The sequence below is a fragment of the Mustela putorius genome, unplaced genomic scaffold (assembly GCF_011764305.1).
Source record: "Mustela putorius furo isolate JIRA1106 unplaced genomic scaffold, ASM1176430v1.1 tig00003856_pilon_pilon_pilon, whole genome shotgun sequence".
In the NCBI taxonomy this organism is placed as follows: Eukaryota; Metazoa; Chordata; class Mammalia; order Carnivora; family Mustelidae; genus Mustela; species Mustela putorius.
This window is the reverse complement of record NW_025422008.1, coordinates 870,263-894,479: the sequence shown is the minus strand read 5'-3', so window position 1 is coordinate 894,479 and position 24,217 is coordinate 870,263. Positions and strand designations below refer to the sequence as shown.

The window sequence follows — 24,217 nt, the reverse complement described above, 5'->3', positions numbered from 1 at the left end:
CTCACAACCCGGGGCAGCAGCTCTTCCTGCCCACGGGTCCTGTCCCCGTGCTTTAATAAACCACCATTTTGCACCAAAGATGTCTCAAGAATTCTTTCTTGGTCATCGGCTCCGGACCTCAGCCCACCGAACCTCACCTAGGTTCTAGAACTTCATCACACTGAGCCACCCAGGTGCCCCTGGCCCCTTTTATATTAATGCATCTTTTTTTCCCTGGGTGTCCCTGTTTCTAGCTCTGTTTCATAATATATTATGATCACTGCAGTGATCTAGAGTTTTGTTTTGGAGAAGCAGCAATGTCATGGTTAAGAATGTTGGCGTGGAGTCAGCCTGAGCTCAAATGCCAGCTGCACTACAAACTAGTTACATGATCTTGAACAAATTATTTAACCTCTCAAACCACCTACACAAGCCACAGGCCACATAATCTGGGGAGGATTGACTCAGCCATTCTTCATCAGTAGAGGGTCTTCCTCCTCTAATCTGAGGGTGTGAAACCAAGGTCCTGTGGCAAGGCAAGGACTGCCCCCTGGTGGTCATGGAGCATGAGGACGCCCAAGACACCGGTAGGTGGTTTTTCTTGAACAGGCCTTAATTCCAGCTTCTGCCTAGTCCCTTACCTTGCCTCGTCCTATCAACAGGCCATGTCTGCCCCCAGAGAGTCACTGTGAAGGAAATTGTCTCTTCTACTCAACTATGAGAAGCCCACGATTTGAGGAGAGAGTAGAGATCACCACCGGTGGAGTAGGGGTCAGGGGCTGGAATGGGCAACGGACCTGAAGATCAAACTCCAGACTTTCACAGTTACACAGAGCGCTGCTCCCTGTCCCACGGCGATGCAGCTTAGAAGTCAAGTCAGCCTAATATGGAGTCCTGGTTCCACTGGTCCACACACCCGTGAGATGAGAACAGTATCTGTCAACATCCGGACTTCACTGTACTGGGTGCCCAGGGTATGTTAGCCCCCAGGTCCTCCCCAGTCAGGGGCCAGGATGACCATTGTTACAGCTGTGTCTGAACTCAAGGATACCCCGCTTTCTCCACCTCTTGTCTCTACCAAAGATTTCCAATATCCAAAAATCGGAATTCCAAAGATTACTCTTGGAAAATTTTTTTAAGTCCATCTAGAATAAATCCTAGCATATGTGTAGCTCCAGGGATCTTTTTCAATAGCTCTGAGACTCTCTAAGGAACTTTAACCCACAAGATGGGAACCGCTGCACTAACCAGCTCAAGGATGGATGCTTTCAAAAGAAACTTTTACCAGGGACTCAAGAGGAAAGGCAACGAATAAAGAAGTTGTGAAGTGGGGCGCTTGGGTGGCTCAGTGGGTTAAGCCGCTGCCTTCGGCTCAGGTCATGATCTCAGGGTCCTGGGATAGAGCCTCTGCTCAGCAGGGAGCCTGCTTCCCCCTCTTTCTCTGCCTGCCTCTCTGCCTACTTGTGATCTTTCTCTCTGTCAAATAAATAAATAAAATCTTTAAAAAAAAAAAAGTTGTGAAGTGAATGTGCACCTGTCTTGGGTCTCATTTATTTATTTATTTAGAAACCAACTATTTTTTTTAAAGATTTTGTTTTATTTTTTAAAAGATTTTATTTATTTGTCAGAGAGAGAGAGAGAGCACGCACAGGCAGACAGAGTGGCAGAGGGAGAAGCAGGCTCCCTGCAGAGCAAGGAACCCGATACGGGACTTGATCACAGGATGCTGGGATCATAACCTGAGCCAAAAGCAGCCGCTTAACCAACTGAGCCACCCAGGCATCCCAAAAGATTTTATTTTTAATTAATCTTTACACCCAGTATGGGGTTGAACTCACCCCAAGATGGAGTAACATGTTCCTCCACAGAGCCAGCCAGGTGCCCCTCTGGTCTAACTTCTTTAACACTGTGCCATGGGCTGCCTCGAGGGAGGTCAGAGCTCAGAGCAGGAAAAGAGGTGAAGACACAGAAGGAACCCTGGAATCTCAGCACCGTGTCCCATCTTACTGGGGGTTTCCTCCTGTGTTGGTAGTGGTGAGATGTGGGTGACTTCTCTTCTAGCCAAGTCCTTACAAACATTTTCAATGAATTAGTGGCCCCCATGTTCCCCTTTCAGTCTCTAACCACAGATTCTCCTCTGAGTCTCATGCACTGGACCTCACCACCTTCTGCCCCCTTGCTGTCACGGTCTAATCTCCTTCCCATTCACCAGGAGCAGGCACCTAACTCTCCAGCTTCCTTTCTATTTCAACTGCTGCCATCTCTCTAAGAGACTTCATGTCCACATAAATGATGTTTTAAAACATTGAGATATAATTACACACAGCAAAATGCAGATCTTTTAAGAAACATTTGAAGTGTACAGATCTTAAGTATACAATTCGACATTCTCTGACAAATCTATATACCCCTGTAAATAACATTGGAAGTGAGATACAGATCATTTCCATCACTCTAGAAAAATTCTCCCATGCCTCTTTTTGGTTAATCCCTTTCTCCTTCCAGAACCAACTACTGATTTATACCCCTACAAATGTATACCCCTATATTACACTATTCTTAGTGTAATATCTTAATCACATAGTATACCCTCTTGTATCCGGCTTCTTTCACTCTGTATAGTGTCTGTGAGATTCATCTATTGTTGTGTGTATCAGTAGCTTGATCCTTTTTTTTTTTTTTTTTTTGCTGAGTGCTATTTCATAATATGGATGTACCACAGTTTATTTATCCACTCACCTGATGAGGACAAGTGAGTTGTATGAACACTCCTGTACACATCTTGCAAATGATTTTTCTTTACTTTTCTTTTCTTTTTTTAGAAAGAGAATGTGTACTAGGAAGGGGGTATGGGGAGGGAGAATCTTATGCAGACTCCTTGCTGAGTGCAGAGCCCAGCTCAGGGCTCGATACCACAACCCCAAGATCATGGCCTGAGCAGAAATCAAGAGTCAGATGCTCAACAGACTGAGCCACCCAGGTCCCCAACAAATAGTTTTTCAATATACTAATTTCACAGTTGCTTTACCTGGTCTACTCCAACAATCACCCTGATTCCCCATGGCCTACAGTTTGGATCATGTCACCATGGAAGTTGTTCCACTTTGGAATCTTACCTCCCCTTTCCCAGGAAAATAAAAGCAATTAGGCCTAAGTCCCTCCAGACTCCTGTACCCTATACATGTGCTTTTACGTGATTCAGCTATTGGTGGACTTTTGGGTTCTTTCTCTCTCACTTTCATTCAACAAATTGTGAGCCTCTACCATGGCCTTACCTAGGCAGTCCCGTTATAGCCAGTTTTAACTACTGCTTATTCTCTGTTGAGACTCCAGTCTACATCTCCATCTCGGTCTACACCTTTACCTGAGGCCTCTTTCCTGAGGTCTAGGTCCAGAATATCTAGCTGTCCTCTAGACATCTCCTCCAGAGTGTTTCACAGGCATTTCAAAATCATCAGGGTCCACCCAAACTGCATCGGGCTCCTATGGTCCCCATCTCAGTGCATGGAAGCACAGTCCACCCCATCACTTAAGACAAAAACCTGGGATAATCCCTCATTTCCCTCATCCAAACAATCTCTAAGTCCTGTCCATTCTGCCTTTAAAATATCTCAAGTATCTTCCCACCTCTTGATTGTCATTGCTGTTTATTTTTTTATTATTTTTGTTTAAATTCTATTTATTTGTTCGACAGACAGATCACAAGTATGCAGACCGGCAGGCAGAGAGAGAGGAGGAAGCAGGCTCCCTGCTTAGCAGAGAGCCGGACGTGGGGCTCGATCCCAGGACCCTGAGATCATGACCTGAGCCGAAGGCAGAGGTTTAGCCCACTGAGCCACCCAGGTGCCTCAATTGTCACTGCTGTTTAAAGCCATTGTCATCTCAGGATGAAACCAGTACAATAGCTTCTCTGATGGACAGTGTGGTTTCTCCTCAGTATCCATTCCACAACTCCCTCTCCAAGTCTTGGGGCCCATTCATCCATTCAACAACAGTTTTACTGAGTTCCTCCCACACGCCAGGCATTCTGTCTTCTTCTTCCCTTACATCTTTCTTCTTCTCTCTCGTATTTCCCACATCTCTGTCCACAACTCTTTCCTCTCACCATCTTTATTCACATCATTTGTTTCTTCCCTATGTCTCCACCCACATCCCACATCTCTCCGCACATCTTTACCCATTCCCTCCACACCCATCTGCTTGTTCACTCATTCATTCATTCAGTAAATATTGGTAAGCGCCTTCCCTGCGCTAGGCACCTATCTCTCCATCCCTCTCTTCCTTCATTTCCGTCTACATCTCTTTCTGCCTCTCCATCTTTCCTTATATTTTCCCCAACACATCTCTTTCACCCAACCCATCTTTCACGCTCTTTCTCCTCCATTTCTCTCTGGGTGGGAGAATGAGTCAAAGCTGGAAAGGCATTCCCCTTTTTCCTCTGGGAGCTGATCACTCCTTTCCTGAGAAACCTTCCCAGACTCCACCAAGTCTGACTGGGACCATTCGCAGATGCCCTCTGATTCTCTGTGCCAGATTCTTTATTAAAAAATTAATCTGCTTTCTGCCTGTGGACGCCACCGAGTAAGCATCGTTAAAGTCTCCCCTCCCACCGCCGTCATGTCTAAGTCAGAGTCTCCCAAAGAGCCTGAACAGCTGCGGAAGCTCTTCATCGGAGGTCTGAGCTTTGAAACAACCGATGAGAGTCTGAGGAGCCATTTTGAGCAATGGGGAACACTTACGGACTGTGTGGTAATGAGAGATCCGAACACCAAGCGCTCCAGAGGCTTTGGGTTTGTCACCTATGCCACTGTGGAGGAGGTGGATGCAGCCATGAATGCAAGGCCACACAAGGTGGATGGAAGAGTTGTGGAACCAAAGAGGGCTGTCTCAAGAGAAGATTCTCAAAGACCTGGTGCCCACTTAACTGTGAAAAAGATTTTTGTTGGTGGCATTAAAGAAGACACTGAAGAACATCATCTAAGAGATTATTTCGAACAGTATGGGAAAATCGAAGTGATTGAGATCATGACTGACCGAGGCAGTGGCAAAAAGAGGGGTTTTGCTTTTGTAACATTTGATGACCATGATTCTGTAGACAAGATTGTCATTCAAAAATACCATACTGTGAATGGCCACAACTGTGAAGTAAGGAAAGCGCTCTCTAAGCAAGAGATGGCTAGTGCTTCATCCAGCCAAAGAGGTCGAAGTGGTTCTGGAAACTTTGGTGGTGGTCGTGGAGGTGGTTTGGGTGGGAATGACAACTTTGGTCGCAGAGGAAACTTCAGTGGTCGAGGTGGCTTTGGTGGCAGTCGAGGTGGTGGTGGATATGGTGGCAGTGGGGATGGCTATAACGGATTTGGTAATGATGGAAGCAACTTTGGAGGTGGCGGAAGCTATAATGATTTTGGCAATTACAACAATCAATCCTCAAATTTTGGACCCATGAAAGGAGGCAATTTTGGAGGCAGAAGCTCTGGCCCTCATGGTGGTGGAGGCCAATACTTCGCCAAACCACGAAACCAAGGTGGCTATGGTGGTTCCAGCAGCAGCAGCAGCTATGGCAGTGGCAGAAGGTTTTAATTACTGCCAGAAAACAAAGCTTAGCAGGAGAGGAGAGCCAGAGACATGACAGGGAAGCTACAGGTTACAACAGATTTGTGAACTCAGCCAAGCACAGTGGTGGCAGGGCCTAGCTGCTACAAAGAAGACATGTTTTAGACAATACTCATGTGTATGGGCAAAAAAACTCGAGGACTGTATTTGTGACTAATTGTATAACAGGTTATTTTAGTTTCTGTTCTGTGGAAAGTGTAAAGCATTCCAACAAAGGGTTTTAATGTAGATTTTTTTTTTTTTGCACCCATGCTGTTGATTGCTAAATGTAATAGTCTGATCATGACGCTGAATAAATGTGTCTTTAAAAAAAAAAATTAATCTAAAATATTAAAGGAAAACTAACTTTTAATTTAAAATTACAAAAGACAAAGAGGAGAGAAACCAGATAGTTAACAAGCTCGATCTAGGGAAATATGTAGAATCTTTGAAAAACTAGAAAATATATGTTGTTTTCACATACAACAAAGACATTTAGAAAAAAAGAATCAAAATCATATAGAATACAATTGCTGACCAAAAGCCAAGACAATTTAAGAGCAGTAACAAAGAATATTTATTATATGCTTGGAAAAAATTTTAAGTGTTTTCTAATGTATTTTAAAACTTTTTTTTTTAAAGATTTTATTTATTTATTTGACAAAGAGAGATCACAAGTAAGCAGAGAGGCAGGCAGATAGAGAAAGAGACAGAGGAGGAAGCAGGCTCCCCACTGAGCAAAGAACCCTATTTGAGGCTCCATCCCAGGACCCCGAGATCACAACCTGAGCGGAAGGCAGAGGCTTTAACTCACTGAGCCACCCAGGCACCTCTGTATTTTGAAACTTTAGAAACCTATCTCTAAATAACTCAAATGCTAAAGAAAATATAATAATAGGATTTAAAATATTTTGTACTGAACGATACTGAAAATCCTGCCTATCTAAACTGTTGAGGGCTGGGAAACTGCTTCTCCCTCTCCCCGTCCCCTTCACCCCCCTACCCCTACCTCATGCTCTCTTGCTCTCTCTCCCTCTCAAATAAATAAATCTTTTAAAAAGGGGGCACGCAAGGGTGGCTCAGATGGTAAATCATCTACCTTGGGCTTAGGTCATGATCTCTAGGTCCTGGGACCAAGCCCCATGTCTGGCTCTCAGCTCAGCAGGGAGTCTGATTCTCCCTCTCCCTCTGCCTCTCCTCCTGCTTATGCTCTCTTTGCCTCTCTCTATCTCTCTCAAATGAATAAATAAAATCTTCAAAAAAATAAAGAAAAAAAGAAGAAAAAGTTTGAAAGTCATTGAGTTGGACGGTTATTTCAAGAAATTAGAAAAAGAGGGCACCTGGGTGGCTCAGTCAGTTGAATGTCTGCCTTTGGCTCAGGCCATGATCCCAGAATTCTGGAATAGAGCCCTACTTTGGGCTCCCAGCTCACCAGGGAGTCTGCTTGTCCCTCTCCCTCTGCCCTTTCCCCCTACTTGTGCGGCTCTCTCTCTTATTCTCAAATAAATATATCTTTTTTTTTAAGTTTAATAATAAAAAAAGAAAGAAATTAGAAAAAGAGGGCACCAGGGTGGTTCCGTCGGTTGAGCCCATCTGCCTTGGTTTAGGTTATGATCCCAGAGTCCTCAGAGTCCTGAGATAGAATCCTGCATCAGACTCCTTGCTCAGCAGGGAGACTGCTTCTCCCTCTGCCTGCTGCTTCTTCCTGCTTGTGCTCTTATCTGTGCACTCTCTCTCTCTCTGATAAATAAATAAATAAATAAATAAAATATTTTTAAAAAGAAATTAGAAAAAGGGCATTGAATAATTTTTTAAAAATTTAAATAATAAAGATACTTTTAGAAATTAATGAAATAAAACAATAGAGCATTGTTTTTGCACCACACCCAGTGCTCCATGCAATCCGTGCCCTCTCTAATACCCACCACCTGGTTCCCCCAACCTCCCACCACCACCACCACCCCCCCTCCTTCAAAACCCTCAGATTGTTTTTCAGAGTCCATAGTCTCTCATGGTTCACCTCCCCTTCCAATTTCTCTCAACTCCCTTCTCCTCTCCATCTCCCCTTGTCCTCCATGCTATTTGTTATGCTCCACAAATAAGTGAAACCATATGATAATTGACTCTCTCTGCTTGACCTATTTCACTCGGCATAATCTCTTCCAGTCCCTCTATGTTGCTACAAGAATTGAGTATTCATCCTTTCTGATGGAGGCATAATACTCCATAGTGTATATGGACCACATCTTCCTTATCCATTGTTCCGTTGAAGGGCATCTTGGTTCTTTGGACAGTTTGGCGACCGTGGCCATTGCTGCTATAACATTGGGGTGCAGATGGCCCTTCTTTTCACTACATCTGTATCTTTGGGGTAAATACCCAGTAGTGCAATTGCAGGGTCATAGGGAAGCTCTATTTTTTTTTTTTAAGATTTTATTTTTTTATTTGACAGACAGAGATCACAAGTAGGCAGAGAGGAGGAAGCAGGATCTCTGCTGAGCAGAGAGCCCGAAGCGGGGCTCGATCCCAGGACCCTGGGATCATGACCTGAGCCGAAGGCCGAGGCTTTAATCCACTGAGCTACCCAGGTGCACCGGGAAGCTCTATTTTTAATTTCTTGTTTTCCAAAGTGGCTGCACCAACTTGCATTCCCACCAACAGTGTAAGAGGGTTCCCCTTTCTCCACATCCTCCCCAACACATGTTGTTTGAGCAGGAAACATTTTTAAATATTTTACATATTTACAGAGACTACTAATATTAAAAAATCTCTGACCAAATTGATTATGCAAGAAAGGAAAAGGGGAGAAAAAGTCATAAACACACAAAAGATAAATAACTTAAAGGGAATATAATATCAGATACAGTAAATATTTACATTGCAAATTTTGATAAGATGAATAATTTTCTTTTTTTAAGATTTTATTTATTTTTATGAGAGAGAGAAAGATAGAGAATGAGTGGGGAGAGGGACAGAGGGAGAAAGAGAAGCAGGCTCCCCACTGAGCAGGGAGCCCCAAGCAGGGCTCCATCGCAGGACCCCAGGATCATGACTTGAGCCAAATGTGGCCCCCAAGATGAACAATTTTCTAGAAAAATGTATGACCACACTGACTTAAGAAAAAATGAAAAGGCTGATATACCTATAACCACTAAAGAAATTGAATCAGTTGTTTAAAATTTAGCCATCAGTGAGGTTCCTGGCTGGCTCAGTGATTTGTGATCTCAGGGTCATGAGTTCAAGCCCCATGTCGGGTGTAGAGATTACATAAATAAATAAATAAATAAAATTAGGGAAAAAACTTAATCATCAAAAAAATCACCGAGCCCAGATAGTTATGAAACCTTCAAGACAGATCATTCCAGTCATATAACGATTATTCTAGTGATCAGGAAGCAGGAAAAGTTTCTCCACTTATTTCATGAGATTAATGTAATCTCGATACAAAAGCCAGGCAATGGCGATCTGAGAAAGTAAAATTATTAAACAATTTCACTCATGAACATAAATGCAAGAAAAAAAGAATGTAATAAAAATTTTAACAGGGATGCCTGGGTGGCTCAGATCAGGATCTTCCTTTCAATTCAGGTCATCATCTCAGGGTCCTGGGATGGAACCCCATATCAAGCTTCCTGCTCACTGGGGAGCCTGCTTCTCCTTCTCCCTCTGCTGCTCCTTCTGCTTGTATTCTCTCTCTGTCAAATAAATAAATGAAATATTTAAAAAATAGGGGCACCTGGGTGGCTCAGTGGATTGAGCCTCTGCCTTTGTCTCGGGTCATGATCTCGGGTCCTGGGATGGAGCCCCACATCGAAGTCTCTGCTCAGCAGGGAGTCTGCTTTCCCCTCTCTCTGCCTGCTGCTCTGCTTACTTGTGATCGATCTCTCTCTCTTTCTGTGTCAAATAAATAAGTAAATAAATTTTTTTTAAAAATTTAAAAATATATTAACAAACCTAAACCAGAATTGAATAAATAATATAAAACAGCTTAATTAACCAAGGGCACCTGGATGGCTCAGTCAGTTAAGCGGCTGCCTTTGGCTCAGGTCGTGATTCCAGGGTCCTGGGATAGAGTTCTGCATGGGTCGCCCTGCTCATTTGGAGAGCCTGCTTCTCCCTCTCCCTCTGCCTGGCACTCTGCCTACTTGTGCTCTCTCTCTATCTCTCTGTCAAATAAATAAATAAAATACTTAATAAAACAACAACAACAACATGGGGTGCCTGGGTGGCTCAGTGGGTTAAGCCTCTGCCTTTGGCTCAGGTCATGATCTCAGGGTCCTGGGATGGAGCCCTACATGGGGCTCTCTGCTCAGCAGGAAGCCTGCTTCCCCTCTCTCTCTGTCTGCCTCTCTGCCTACTTGTTATCTCTCTGTCAAATAAATAAATAAAATATTTTTTTAAAATATAAATAAACAAATAAATAAATAAATAAATAAAAATAAAACAACAACAACTTAACCAAGCAGTCTTTATCCTAGGAAAATAATTCACTATTCGTACACTTCCCAATTCTGTCCATACGATTAATTCATTACATTAATAGATTAAGGAGGAAAATCCATGGGACTATCTCAGTCAATACAGTAAAAGCATTTCACAGCTTTTATTCATGATAACAACTACTCAAATTTTAAAAATAGAAAAAAAAATATTAACAGTTAGTTAAGGTTCTGCTTTTGGCTGCTCAGGTCATGATCCCAAGGTCTTGGGATCAAGCCCCACGTTGAGCTCTCTGCTCAGCTGGGAAGCCTGCTTTTCTCTCTCCTTCTCTCTGCCCCTCCCCCTTGCTCATACTCATGCTATTTCTCTCTCAAATAAATAAATAAAATATTCTTTAAAAAGAAAGAAAAACATTTCACAACAGTCATTTATGATTTTAAAAATTTTGAATGTATATTATGTCTTCATTCTCCCATGAAATTTAGTGTTCATTTTTGAAATAGCTTTGTATTTTTCTTCTGAATCTTTCCTCCTGTTCCCATCCATACCCTCTTGTTATCCACCATCTGTTCACCGAGTACTTGCATTTCTGATATGTGTCCTTCCTTCACTGTTAAAGAACTATACCAAGTTTTGTTGTTTTTCAGTTCATGATGGCATTTTGGGCTGCAATTTCCACCAGCTTTTGGCAATGTATTTCTGGTGTATTGTCATCTGTCAGTAAATTGTGTTGCTCTTTTTTTTTTTTTAAGTTTAAATTCAATTTAGTTAACATATAGTGTATTATTTGTTTCAGGGGTAGAATTTAATGATTCATCAGTTGCACGTAACACCCAGTGTTCATTACATCACGTGCCCTCCTTAATGCCATCATTCATCCCCCCACCCAACTGTGGCATCCCTGTTTGTTCCCTATAATTAAGAGTCTCTTATGACTTTTTATCTTTTTTTAAATTTTTCCTTCTCCTCCCCATGTTCATCTGTTTTGTTTCTTAAATTCTCCATATGAGTGAATTTATATGGTATTTGTGTTTCTCTCACTGACTTATTTTGCTTAGCATAATACCCTCTAGTTTCATCCATGTCACTGCAAACGGCAAGATTTTGTTGCTCTTTTTTACTTTTTTTCTCATAGTTAACCAAACAGAATCTCTGTTCATTTCTTTTTTTTTCTTTTTCTTTTTTTTAAGTAAACTCTATGTGCAACATGGTGCTAAAACTCAAGACACTGAGCTCAAGAATTGCATGCTCTATGAACTAAGCCAGCCGGGTATCTTTTTTTAAATGTCCATTTTTTTATTTTAAAGATTTTATTTATTTATTTAAGGGGCGCCTGGGTGGCTCAGTGGGTTAAGCCTCTGCCTTCTGCTCAGACCATGATCTTAGGGTCCTGGGATCAAGCCCTGCGTCAGGCTCTCTGCTCAGCAGGGAGCCTTCTTCCCCCTCTCTCTCTGCCTGCCTCTCTGCCTGCTTGTGATCTCTCTGTCTCTCAAATAAGACCTTTAAAAAAATATTTTATTTATTTATTTGAGAGAGAGAGAGAGAGTGAGCGAGAGAGAGAACATGAGTTGGGGGAGCAACAGAGGCAGAGGGAGAAGCAGGATCCCCGCGAGCAGGGAGCCCAATGTGGGGCTGGATCCCAGGACCTCGGGATCATGACCTGAGCCCAAGGCACACACTTAACCGACTGAACCATCCAGGAGTCCCTTGCCGGCACTTTCTGAGATGTGCCCCCTCTGGGTCTCTTTGGACATTTCAAAACATTTTCTCTCCACCTTTACCAGTACTTTTTTTTTTCTTTTGACAGAGAGAGAGAGAGAGAGAGAGCACAAGCAGGGGGAATGGCAGGCAGAGGGAAAAGGAGAAGCAGGCTCCCGCAGAGGAAGGGGAGCCCAATGTGGGACTCGATCCCAGGATCCCGGGATCATGACCTGAGCCAAAGGCAGACACTTAAGCAACTGAGCCACCCAGGCACCCCCAACTTTACCAGTACTTGAAACCATTTGGTCAGTCTTGCGCTCAGCCTCTCCTTGGGCTGAGGCATTTCCTCTCAGGAGGGAATATTTGCTTTTTTCAGAGGTGACACTTGGACCCTCCCCCTCTCCCTGATTTTCCCTGAGGCACTGCTGGGGACTGCCTGTTTGATTGGAATCTGGGCACACAAACACAGGACTTGGAGTCTAGGTATGCTGTGAAAATGTAGCACTCATGCCTTTGTGTGCGTGTGTGTTTGTGCAATCTCCTTATGGCTGAGTATGGTTTCCAGGAGACAAGAGGTGAAATTTGGTAATAAATTGCTGCTACACTCCCCTCAAAGCCCTAAAAAGAGATGTTTTATTATTTCTTAAAGATTTTATTTATTTATTTTCAGGAAAGAGGGAGAGTGAGCCAGTGCACAAGCATGGGGAACTTAAGCAGGATCCCCTTCGAGCAAGGAGCCCAATGCAAGCCAAAGGCAGACGCTTAACTGGCTGAGCCAAACAGGTGCCCAAGGAAATGTTTTCTTTTTTAATTTTTAAAAGATTTTATTCATTTATTTGATTAAGAGAGAGACAGCAAGAGAGGGAACACAAGCAGGGGGAGAGAGAGAGGGAGAAGCTTCCCTCGGAGCAGGGAGTCTGATGTTGATGTGGAGCTATATCCCAGGACCCTGGGATCATGACCTGAGCGGAAGGCAGACACTTAACCACTCAGCCACTCAGGTATCCCCCACCAAGGAGATGTTTTAGAAAATCGAAGGCTTTCAGTAAGGCTGATGCTTCTCTGCCTGGCTTCAGGGAGAGCTTCTTGTTAACCAAGCTCCTGAGTCTGGTGCATGCATACACCAGGAAGCCCTTTTGCCCATTTACACTGAGAAATAAAGCTTCAGAACTCTGTTTCTTCCCAGACCCGCACACTCACTTAAACATGCATGCACACTGTATCAGTCCGAGTCCCAATAGGAAACAGCACCCTCCAGTTAGGCTGATCAGAGGGCGCCTAGGTGGCTCATTCAGTAGGGTGTCTGCCTTCATCTCAAGTCATGATCCTGGAGTCCCAGGATTGAGACCTTCTCAATGGGAGTCTGCTTCTCCCTCTGCCCCCACTCCTGCTCATGCACTCTCTCGCTGTCTCTCAAATAAACAAATTTTTTAACTTTTTTTTTTTAAATTAGGCTAATTTGAGGAGCTAGTTTATTTACAAAGGTGAATGGAGTATAGGGGAATCCCAAGGGATATGCCACGGAAAAAGATTACAGCAGCAATTCTTCCTCAGGCTGTATCACAGATGTGTTTGGCATTCTAATAAAGCATAAAGTAAAAAATATACATAACAAAGTAAATCAATTACATTGAATTCCAGTTACCAAAATAGTAATAAAAAGTTGGAATGGTTGGCTCAGTTGGAAGAGCATGCAACTCTTGATCTCAGCGTTGTGAGTTTGAGCCCCACATTGGGTTGGAGATTACTAAAAATAAATAAATAAATAACTTCAAAAATAAGTTAGAAGATAGAATAAATCATGCACTTTAATAAATCATGTACTTTATTACCACGTTATATAAAAGATAAGACATTTAAAATACAGGCAATGGGCGCCTGGGTGACTCAGTTGGTTAAGCGTTTGCCTTTGGCTCAAGCCATGATCTCAGGGTCCTGGAATTAAGCCCTGCATCAGGCTACCTGCTCAGCAGGGAGTCTGCTTCTTCCTCTCCTTCTGCAGCTCCCCCTGGTTGTGCATGCTCGCTCTCTCTCATAAGTAAATAAAAAATATTTTAAAAAATTAAAATATAGGTCAGTTAAGCCCCACATTGTGTCGACAGTTTACTTAAAAAAATTGTACAAGTGGATAAAGCTTTCTGTATTCAAATGAACATTATTATTTACAATAATGGAAAAATAACTTCATTAGCGATGCAGTTAGGGAGCACAGCTGGCTCAGTCAGTAGAGTACGTAACTCTCGATCTTGGGGCCGTGAATTTGAGCCCCACCATGTTGGGGGTAGAGTTTGCTTAAAACACAGGCACCTTGAAGTTAGATTTTAAAAAATAAAGACACATCAGTGCAAACTATATTATTGCTTGAACAAGGACTTTAAACTGTGGGGCCCCCTGGCTGGCTCAGTTGGAAGAGCAGGCAACTTTTGGTCTTAAGGCTGGGAGTTCAAGGGGCACCTGGTTGGCTCAGTGGGTTGAGCCTCTGCCTTGGGCTCAGGTCATGATCTCAGAGTCCTGGGATCAAGCCCCGAATCGGGCTCTCTGCTCGGTGGGGAGCCTGCTTCCCCCTCTCTCTGCCTACTTGTGATCTCTCTCTCTGCCTCAAATAAATAAATAAAAATCTTTAAAAAAAAAAAAATAAAGGTTGGGAGTTTAAGCCCCATGTTGAGTGCAGCGATCACACAAATAAACTTAAAAAAATAATAAAATAAAAAGAATTTTAAACTGAGATGTGGATTTTGACAAGCAATGCATGTAATGTTGAATATGAGAAAAGGGTGTACATTTTTTCCTTTCCAAGTTCACAGACCACCTGACATCTATCTCCTGGGGTACTGAATCCAAGAGGAAGATAGAGCTTTGCAGTGCAGGTTGCCTGGAGAGAAGCACTGTGCATAAGTGGAGGTTTCCGCCAGCCTGAGGTGACCTCTTGGGAAGGGAGCCAGTAGAACGAACACCCACTGCTTAATGTCTTCCTTCCTGCTATTTTCCTGCTAGGCTCTCCAATAGCCAAAACCAACTGGAAGCCAGAGGTGCCTTTGATGTGCTCTGTACAGGGTAGCCTCCTGTGGCAGAGAGCAAAGTGGGAGAAGGAAGGTATAGAGGCAAACAGGACACACACACCAACAAGTTTTCTGGCCCGCATATGCTTTTCCTGTAAGCACACTCCATGGAGCCTAATTCTAAGCAGCAATTCCCCCTGGAGAGCATGGAATCATAACAAGAGCCCGTAGCAACACGGGGCCGGTTCACAGGGATTCTAATCTCATGGGGTCTTTCTGGTGGGTCATTTCTTGAGTCCGCTCAGCGTTGTCTCCCTGACTGCTTGGCTGGACACAAACAGGCCTGGCCTCTGTGATTCCTCCTTTTCTTCTTCCTCCAAGACTGACCAGCCCCACCACCCACTAACCCATGCTTAAGCTACCTTGACACCTTCAGTCTGGGTTCAGCAAGCCTCACAGGCTAGGGCACCTCTTTCCCTGCAATGACTCTTTGACACTTGACCACGTGAGAAGCACCCGAGGCACTTGTTAAAATCCTATTGTCGGGCCCCATCCCCAGAGTCTCTGATTCAGTAGGTCTGAGCTGAGGCCCAACCAGGCACATTTCTTTCTTTCTTTCTTTCTTTCTTTTTTTTTTTTTTAAGATTTTATTTATTTATTTGACAGACAGAGATCACAAGTAGGCAGAGAGACAGCAGAGAGAAAGGAAAGGAAGCAGGCTCCCTGCTGGGCTCTGTGGGGCTTGACCCCAGAACCCTGAGACCATGACCTGAGCCAAAGGCAGAGGCTTTAACCCACTGAGCCACCCAGGCGCCCTGCAACCAGGCACATTTCTAACACACTTCCTCCTAATGCTGCAGGAAGGCCAGTCCGAGAGAACCACTGTTTTAAGGAGTTTCTGCATTATCTCTGCTCAGATCTAGATTTTGCAGCCTGTCTGGGAGCTATCTACTTTCCTTATCTCCGTGTTCTCATGGATTCTTCAAAGCTGCCCCCTAACGCACCCCCCAACCATTTCTAACCCTTACCCAGAAGTCCCCCTTCACCCCTGCTACTAGGAGCCAGCCTTCTCTGGCTGGGTGACCTTGGGGGCTGGGTCCCTGAGTCTGTGGGCGATGTCTTCTAGTATGTCTGTTCTTCTTCTTCTTTGTTTTTTTAATATTTTTTTTTAATTTATTTGCCAGAGAGAAAGAGGGAGAGCACAAGCAGAGAGAATTGCAGGCAGAGGGAGAAGCACGCTCCCTGCTGAGCCAGGAGCCCAATGCAGGACTCAATCCAAGGACCTAAGGATCATGACCTGAAGGCAGAGGCTTGGTTAACTGAGCCACTCAGGCGACCCCTGTATGTCTGTTCTTTACAGGCTTTCCCCACATCTGTGTTTAGGCTGGGTTTTGTTCTTCACTCTTTTGTCCTTCTAGATACTCTTACTCTCCACTTGTGCCCCATGTCAGAGTAGCTGTTACTTTATCCCAGAAAGTTTCTCTGAGCATCTAACTCTATACCCCTAGGGTAGTCTGCCAAACCATTCTTGATGGAAGGAATAGTCTGGGAGGCAGTCTCATCCTGAATACAGGCCAGAGCCTTCCCAATGGCCAATACGGCCCTACACAATCTGGCCTCATCTCCTGCCTGTTTCCACTCATACACCTGGCTCCAGCTACACTGGCCATCCTGCTGCTTCACAAACACTCCAGCTATCCTGACATGTTCTTTCTTCAGGACCTTTGCACTTGTCTGAAATGCTCTTCTCTCATATAGCTACATGGCTTATTTCCATATCTCTTGAAATCTTTTTTAAGATTTTATTTTTAAGTAATCTCTACACCCAGCATGGGGCTCAAACTGACAACCCCGAGATCAAGAGTCACATGCTGCACTGAACTAGCCAGATATCCCCCTACTTGAAATCTTTGCTCAAATATTTTCTCAGAGAAGCCTTTCTGCAGTCCCTAGGTGGCTCAGTCAGTTAAGCATCTGACTTCAGCTCAGATCATGATCACAGGGTCCTGGGATCAAGTCCCCCCACAGGTTCCCTGCTCATCAGGGAGTCTGCCTGTCCCTCTCCCACTCCTTCTGCCCCGCCCCAGCTCAAGCTCTTTCTCTCTCAAATAAATAAATAAAATATTTAAAAATAGTAAAAAGAAAATAATATAAAAATAAAACAGCAGTCTACCACAGCACTTCTTATCCCCCTTCCCTACTTTGTTTTTCTGCATAGGTACTTGCCACCTTTGATATGTTTATCATTTTTAGAATTTTTTTTATTTGTAAGTAATCTCTACATCCACTGTGGGGCTTGAACCCCAAGATCAAGAGTCACATGCTCCACTGACTGAGCCAGCCAGGCATCCCAATATGTTTATTTTTATGGTCTGTCTTCCACAGTTAGACTGTTCACGAGGACAAGAGCCTACATGTGTTTGGATCACTGAGGTGGCATTCATTGTGCACTTGATAATTATTTGTCAAATGAAAATATGAATAAAGAAATGAATTCCCCCCACTAGGCGCTAAGACATGAGTGTATGGTTGCAGCTTTCTCTGAAAGGAGAGAGGCAGCTACAGTAAAGGGAAGTCCAGAATTCTGAGTTCACCCCAGCATGTCCCCCCACTTGCACGGGTCAGGGAGAAGGCAGTGAGAAGTGAATGCTCCCAGCTGCAGAAGGGGAAGTAATGTGAAGGCGAGAAGAGAAGAAAGGTGTCTCCATCGATGCTGGCGCAGGGTGGGTGGAGCTCTGGGTGGGGAGTTTGTGGTTTATTTATATATTTATTTAAGATTATTTATTTATTTATTCATTGGGGGGGGGTGCGCAGAGTGAGAGGGAGAGAGAATCTCAAGCAGACTCCCCACTGAGCAGGGAGCCCCCTGCAGGGCTAGATCTCACAATCCTGAGAAACCAAGAGTCAGACAGTCAACCGACTGAACAACCCAGGACCCCCTGGGTGGTGAGTTTGAACAAAAACATCTCAGTGAGGGGAACGTGCTAGCCTCTTCTCCCCTGGAAGTGACTGCCCATGCAACAAAAAAGGAAACAGGATGTGAGTGGGGAAGACATTTTTTAGAGGCAACTTAACCATTCTCTTGAACCCGTGGTGATTGACACCGAATCACACACATGCACGTGCGCAGGCACACGTACACACACACACACTCACACGCCCTTAACATCAGCTTCACCCCCTGGTTCTTGTGTCCACAAATACTGTCTCTCTCAGCACCTCTTTCAGTTCCCCCAGAGAATCTACTTAAATTCTTGAATTCCTGAGCTCTGTAGATTTCACGAACTATTTCAGGGGAGATAAGATGAGCGGGTTCCATTGCACATCTGAAAGTGAACAAATATGACTCATGTGTTAGGCATTGCCCTATTTCCAAGTGCCTCAGACCCGGAGGGAGGCTTCTCTCCCTTTCAGACCCTACACCGTTTTGCCATCTTTTTAGATCTGCCCCTGGACTTCAGATTTTTCTCCCATTCACATTATAGAAAAATCCAGTCAGCCCTTCCTCGGCTGTGTACCCAAACTGTGTGCCCAGACTCGTGACACCTGAGAAAATGTAAGCCTTAAGACTTACCTGACCCTCCAGACCTGTTCAAAGACCATTTATTTGTTCCGGAGAGTAAATACCCCTCCCCCACACCTCCAGCGGCTTCTTTCTCTCCTGCACAGATTGGGCTCTCCTTAAGAGGAATTGAGGAGAATGTTATTTTCTCACCTCAATCCTAGAGCCCCTGGCCCCTTCCTCCTGGGGTGCTCGTGTCAGCAGAAGCTGAGGGGGAAGTGAGGCCTGGGACTGGAGGAGGAGGGAATGAGGGGAAAGGGGAAGTTCAAGAGGGAGGCCTCAGAGAAGGCTGATGGGAGAGGAGAGCCAGTAGACAGAGCTCCAGCTCCGTCTCTGTCCACCTATCTACTGGTCTCTCCATCAGCATCTACTGAGCTATGAGCCAAACCAGGGATTTACAGGGTAAGGAAGGTAGAAGAGGCAGAGCCTAAAATGAGAGCAAGGAGATGGACAGACCTGGGCAGGGCTAGGAGGTGGAGACAGGCTTAGGAGGGCAGAACTGTGATGACCCTGGGCCTGCGTGGAAGAAAGAAGAGGAATGGGGGGTGAAGAAACATTAACCTCTGTGTGTCCCCTCAGGAGGAAAAGCCTTTGGGCTGCTGAAGGCCCAGCAGGAAGAGAGACTGGATGAACTCAACAAGGTAAAAGGAAGATCTAAGGGGGCAGGACCTGGGGGGAAGGGGCCCCTGAACCAGGGGACATATCCTGGCTCCTTGCTTTCTCCCACAGCAATTCCTGGATGATCCCAAATATAGCAGTGATGAGGATCTGCCCTCTAAACTGGAAATCTTCAAGAGTGAGGGGGAAACTGAAGGGGCAGAGGGGGAGTGAGGAGGGTGGGATTTCCTCAAGAACAGAGAAGGGACCGGAGAGACGCAGAGTCTACATACGTAGTGCGAAAAAGGGAGGCTGCCTCCGTTGTTCCCCCTTGTTGCAGTCTCTTTCCTTGGGCTGCCCCTCTAGCACCCTCTCTTGTTCCCTACACCTTAACAGGGCCCCCCTCAACCCCACCCGCACTTCCTCTGCCTGCCCTACCTCCTCTTTCCACATCTTCCCCACCTAGCCTTTAGTCAGTGGACCTTTCCTCAATCCCCTGTGCTGCCCGTCCCTGGGACCCTCCAGCCAGTGCTTACCCTATCTGCTTTCTCCCCTCATCCAGAGAAATACATGGAGTTTGACCTGAATGGAAACGGAGATATCGGTGAGAAAAGGGTGATGGGGGCATGTGCAGACCCAGGAAGAGGGAGGTCTCTCCTACTGTGCTTATTCCTGGTGATTTGGGAGAGGGCCCAGCTACCAGAGTAGGAGGGATGAGAATGGGAATGGGAAGGCGAAGACAGAGAGAGAGAAAGAGGCTCCCTCTTCTCATCCCCTCTCCTCTGCCTCTAGATATCATGTCCCTGAAGCGGATGCTGGAGAAGCTTGGGGTTCCCAAGACCCACATGGAGCTCAAAAAATTAATCAGGGAGGTGTCTGGCAGCTCTGGGGAGACTTTCAGCTACTCTGACTTCCTCAAGATGATGCTGGGCAAGAGATCTGCCATCTTAAAAATGTGAGGGTACAGTGCCAACCTTTCCTATGCTTACCTGTTTTTTCCTCAACCCTACCCCATCCCCAGGGTCACCCATACATTACTCAGCGTCTATTTCTTCCCTTCTTTGAGGGACCCTTCCAAGTTCCTATCCCTATCCATTGTTCTGGTCCCTGCAGCCCCTAGCATGGCCATCCCTACTCTTCTTCCTTCTCCTCCGACCATAATAACCCCTGTCCTCTTCCAGACTTTCACAGTAGCCTATGATTTATTCTCTTGAGAAGACAGTCCCCTGATCCCTCTGTCTCTTCCCATCTCAACTAGGATCCTGATGTACGAGGAGAAAGCAAGAGAACAGGAGAAGCCAGCAGGTCCCCCAGCCAAGAAAAATATCTCTGAGTTGCCCTGATTTGTGGTAGGGGAGATGTGGTGAGATTGATGGGACTTCTAAAGACCCCAACATGGGAAAAGGGCACAGAATTGTGGGCCAGAGGTACACTAAATTAAATAAACTATCCTTCTCCAGATCAAGTCAGTTTGGTCTCCGTTTGGGGGGATTTTTTTCCCTTGGTCTGGGAAGAAGTGAAGCATCATTGAGGGAAGGGCAACAAAGGATTTGCCCATATGAACAATCCATCCACAATTTTGTAATGTGTCAACTATAGCAGATGGTTTTGTACTTCAAGGGAGAGTCCAGATATATGATAGCCTTGTTCTCAAGGAATTTAGATGGGACAAAAGGACATGTACAGACAAAAAAAAAATCACCCAGGACCATGGGGAAGAACAAGGATTCTCTCTTTTTTCCCCTAAGATTTTGCTTTTGCTTTTTTTTTTTTTTTTTTTTTGACACAGAGCAAGAGATCACAAGTAGGCAGAGAGGCAGACAGAGAGGGGGGTGCAGGCTTCCTGCCGAGCAAAGAGCCCAATGCGGGGCCCGATCCCAGGACCCTGAGGTCAAGACCTGAGCTGAAGGCAGAGGCTTAACCCACTGAGCCACCCAGGTGTCCCTAAGATTTTGCTTTTTTTTAAGTAATCTCTATCCCCAATGTGAGGCTCCAACTCACAACCCCTAGATCAAGAGTTACATGCTGTATTGACTGAGCCAGCCAGGTGCCCCAAGCAAGGGTTATCTTGAACCAATATTCTCCATCATTAGTCTTTGTTTACCTAACAAAATCACTAAACCTTTCTCAGCCTTTCATCTGAAAGTGGGGATGATCTATTTCACAGTGCCTGATGTATCAGAAGCCCTTTATAATGTTTAAAACTTGAATGGATGGATGGATGGATAGATAGATGGATGAAAGAACTGATGATGCTATTGAATTGAGTAAAGGATTCACAAAACTATAACATCTGATCATTTAAGCACTAAATGAGTCAGTGAGGTCCTTTTAGGGGACAAGCTGCCGAACTGAGCCTAATGAAGGGAAAGGGGACTTCTATTTGGAGGATATTGAGGATAGATACTGGGGATACAGAATACTTGGATGGCAGAAAAGATTAAAAAGCCAATCCCAGAGAAGGAAGGAAAGTCAGAGTTCCCAAGCCTTCAGTAAGGCTATTCCTAGACCTTTCCTCCAACAGGTCCAGATGAGTTAACTCTAGCATTCCCCAGTCTCTGGCCACTTTTTCAGATTTCCTTACTTTCTGGAGAGGGATAATCTAATTATTATCCCAGATAATAATCTAATTATTACACTGGCTTGTTTCCTGTACTGAGGACAGGAGTGTTGGCTCTTCCCAGTGGCAAAGCCAGGTTAGCCTCCTAAAATGTGCTACGGTAACTGTGTGGCACTTCAGATGAGGAAGATATCACTGCAAGTTGGATAAAATAGCTGAATATAACAAAATCAATAGTTATTGAGCACCCACCCTATACCACCCTGAATGCTTTCTGTGTACTAATTATCTTAATCTTTGCAACAACCCTGGTGACGCCAAGGAGGATACAAAGGAGCTGGAACCTAAATAATTCATTCATTCAGGATAAATAAATTGGGTTCTAGTCATACATCAGACTATTATTACACAGCAACAAGAATGAACAAGCCACAACTACATGCAGCAGTGTGGATGGACTTCCTCAACATAATGTTGAACAAAAGAAGACAGACACAGGAGAACCCTTCCTATACAATGCCATCTGTATAAAGTACAAGAGAGGGCAAAACTAACATATGTTGTTATAGGGGCACTAGGGTGGCTCAGTCATTAGGCGTCTGTCTTTAGCTCAGGTCATGATTTAAGGGTCCTGGGATCGAGCCTCGCATCAGGCTCCCTGCTCAGAGGGAAGACTGCTTCTCCTTCTCTCACTCCCCCTGCTTGTATTGTCTTTCGTTGTGTGTCTCTCTGTCAAATAAATAAATAAAATATTTAAATATATATGTATATATATATACATGTATGTTGTTCTAAGGTTAGTACTAAGCCTTGGGGGAGGGCAGTGACTGGAAGAGGCCCTCTAGCAGCTTCCATGGTGCTAGTAAAGGTTTTATTTTTGGCTACATGTTCTGCTCATTTTGTGAAAATTCATCAAAAATAAATAAATATAATATGCTTTGATAAAAAGACTTTAAAATCATTTATTAGGCGTGGGAAGTGCCTCGTGGCTCAATCAGTTAAGTGTCTGCCTTTGGCTTGGGTCATGATCCCAGGGTTCTTGGATCAAGCCCTGAGTTGGACTCTCTGCTCACTGGGGAGCCTGCTTCTCCCTAGGTCTGCCCCTCCTCCTGCTCCTGTGCTCTCTCTCTTCGTCTCTTTCTCTCTGTCAAATAAATACATAAAATCTTAAAAAAATCATTTATTGGGCAACAACGTACCATTCCTTATTCTAGGTGCTTGGGTTATAAGAGTCACAAAACAAAGATCCTTGCCATTGTAAAGTTTATACTCTGTTGTGGAAAATAGTATGAGAAGAGGACACACAACAAACGATAACAATAATTTAAAATTTATATGATGTTAGAAGAAAAAGTAGAGCAGGTTAAAGGGGTTCAGGGGTAACATGATGGTCAGGGAAGATTAAAATTTTGAATGTGTAATCAGGGTAGGTGAGAAGACGACCAACACCATACAAAGACATCATGGAGGTAAAGGAGTAAGGGTCGTGGGTTTTGCGGGGAAGGGTCACCTTGGCAGAGCAAAGAGAAGCAAAAGGGCTCCAAGGTGAAACATGCCTGGCAGAAGTAGGGAAAGTGATAAAATCAGGGGGCCAAATCATTTAGGGTCTTGTAGGCCACTCTAAAGGACTTTAAGAGAGACTAAGAGGCTTTGTAGGACTTTGAGCAAGGGAGTCCTTTGAGGTCTCCTCTGAGAAAAGGCCCACTTTGGCTGCAGTGCAGAGAATAGGCAGTAGGGGCAGGGGCAGACTAAAGGCAAGTTACTGTAACCCAGGTGAGAAGAGATGGAGGTGGAAGCAGTGTAAGTGAATTGGCTGGATTCTGGATATTTTCTCAAGACAACAGTTCCCATCTGATTAAAAGTGGGGAGTGAAATAAAGAAGGGAGTCCATGAAGATTCCAGGGTTTTTGCCTCAACAATAATTTTTAAGTTGCCATCAGCTGATATGATAAAGGCTGTGGAGAGAGCAAATTTTAAGATCAAATGTTCAGTGTTGGACATATTGAATTTGAAATGATCTGTTAGAAAACCAAGTGGAGATTTCAAGTACATAGCTGTGTATACGAGTGTGGAGTTTGTCAGAGAGGTCTGCAGTGAAGATATGAATTTGAGAGTCATCAACACATAAATGCTATTTCAAGACATAAGACTGATGTCCTTTTAGCACACTGGCTAAAAAATTGGGGTGAAGGCTTGACTGGAGTTCGTTTAAGAACGAATGACAGGGGACACCTGGGTGGCTCAGTTGTTAAGCAGCTGCCCTCAGCTCAGGCCCTGATCCCAGAGTCCTGGGATTGAGCCCTGCATCAGGCTCCCTGCTCAGCAGGGTGTCTGTTTCTCTCTCTCTCATTCCCCTTGCTTGTGTTCCCTCTCTCACTGTCTCTGTCAAATAAATAAATAAAATGTTTTTTAAAAAAGGAAAGAAAAAAGAATGACCGACAGGAGGGAAATGGGTGACAGTGAGGATGGATAACTCTTCCAAGAAATTTTGCTGTGGTAGGAGACCAGGGGGACACGAGAACCATTTCAAATGCTTAGCAACTGCATCTCAACTATTTTAATGTGCCTCAGGATAAAATTCTTATCAGATTCTTGCGAATTTTCCGGCTCTCACTTTCCATAATGGACAGGCACTTAATTTAGTCACACCAGCTGAGGCACGGGTCGCCAAAACCATGCCTCTGCTCATCAGTTCACTGGGCCTGAGCTGTGCAACCTCTCCTCAAACTTGGCTAAATCCTGACTAGTTCTTCCCATTTCTTAATAAGATCCACGTTTTTCTAGAGG

The 24,217-nt window shown here is 44.5% G+C and overlaps 2 protein-coding genes across 3 annotated transcripts; both read left to right on the top strand.

Annotated features, from left to right (window-relative positions):
* The first annotated feature begins 4,534 nt into the window (after positions 1-4,534).
* Positions 4,535-5,698, top strand: LOC123387556 (heterogeneous nuclear ribonucleoprotein A1-like). Its single transcript, XM_045065160.1, has one exon. The coding sequence runs from the start codon at positions 4,597-4,599 to the stop codon at positions 5,557-5,559; it is 963 nt and encodes a 320-aa protein (XP_044921095.1). The 5' UTR covers positions 4,535-4,596; the 3' UTR covers positions 5,560-5,698.
* A 12,833-nt stretch (positions 5,699-18,531) lies between these two features.
* On the top strand, positions 18,532-20,335 carry AIF1 (allograft inflammatory factor 1). Of its 2 annotated transcripts, XM_004780998.3 has the most exons (6): positions 18,532-18,675; positions 18,853-18,914; positions 19,003-19,069; positions 19,433-19,474; positions 19,663-19,825; positions 20,129-20,335. In XM_004780998.3, exons 1-6 carry the CDS (start codon positions 18,651-18,653, stop codon positions 20,211-20,213), a joined length of 444 nt encoding a protein of 147 aa, XP_004781055.1. In that variant the 5' UTR covers positions 18,532-18,650; the 3' UTR covers positions 20,214-20,335. The 2 variants fall into 2 exon arrangements, with proteins under 2 accessions (XP_004781055.1, XP_044921094.1); XM_045065159.1 differs by lacking the exon at positions 19,003-19,069 and having other exon boundaries at positions 18,536-18,675.
* Positions 20,336-24,217: the final 3,882 nt, after the last annotated feature.

Coding starts and splice junctions, on each gene's coding strand:
- LOC123387556 (XM_045065160.1), top strand. CDS start 4,597: ATGTCTAAGTCAGAGTCTCCCAAAGAGCCTGAACAGCTGCGGAAGCTC.
- AIF1 (XM_004780998.3), top strand. CDS start 18,651: ATGAGCCAAACCAGGGATTTACAGG. Junction 18,915..19,002: donor GACTGGATGAACTCAACAAG/GTAAAAGGAAGA, acceptor TTTCTCCCACAG/CAATTCCTGGATGATCCCAA. Junction 19,826..20,128: donor AGATCTGCCATCTTAAAAAT/GTGAGGGTACAG, acceptor CATCTCAACTAG/GATCCTGATGTACGAGGAGA.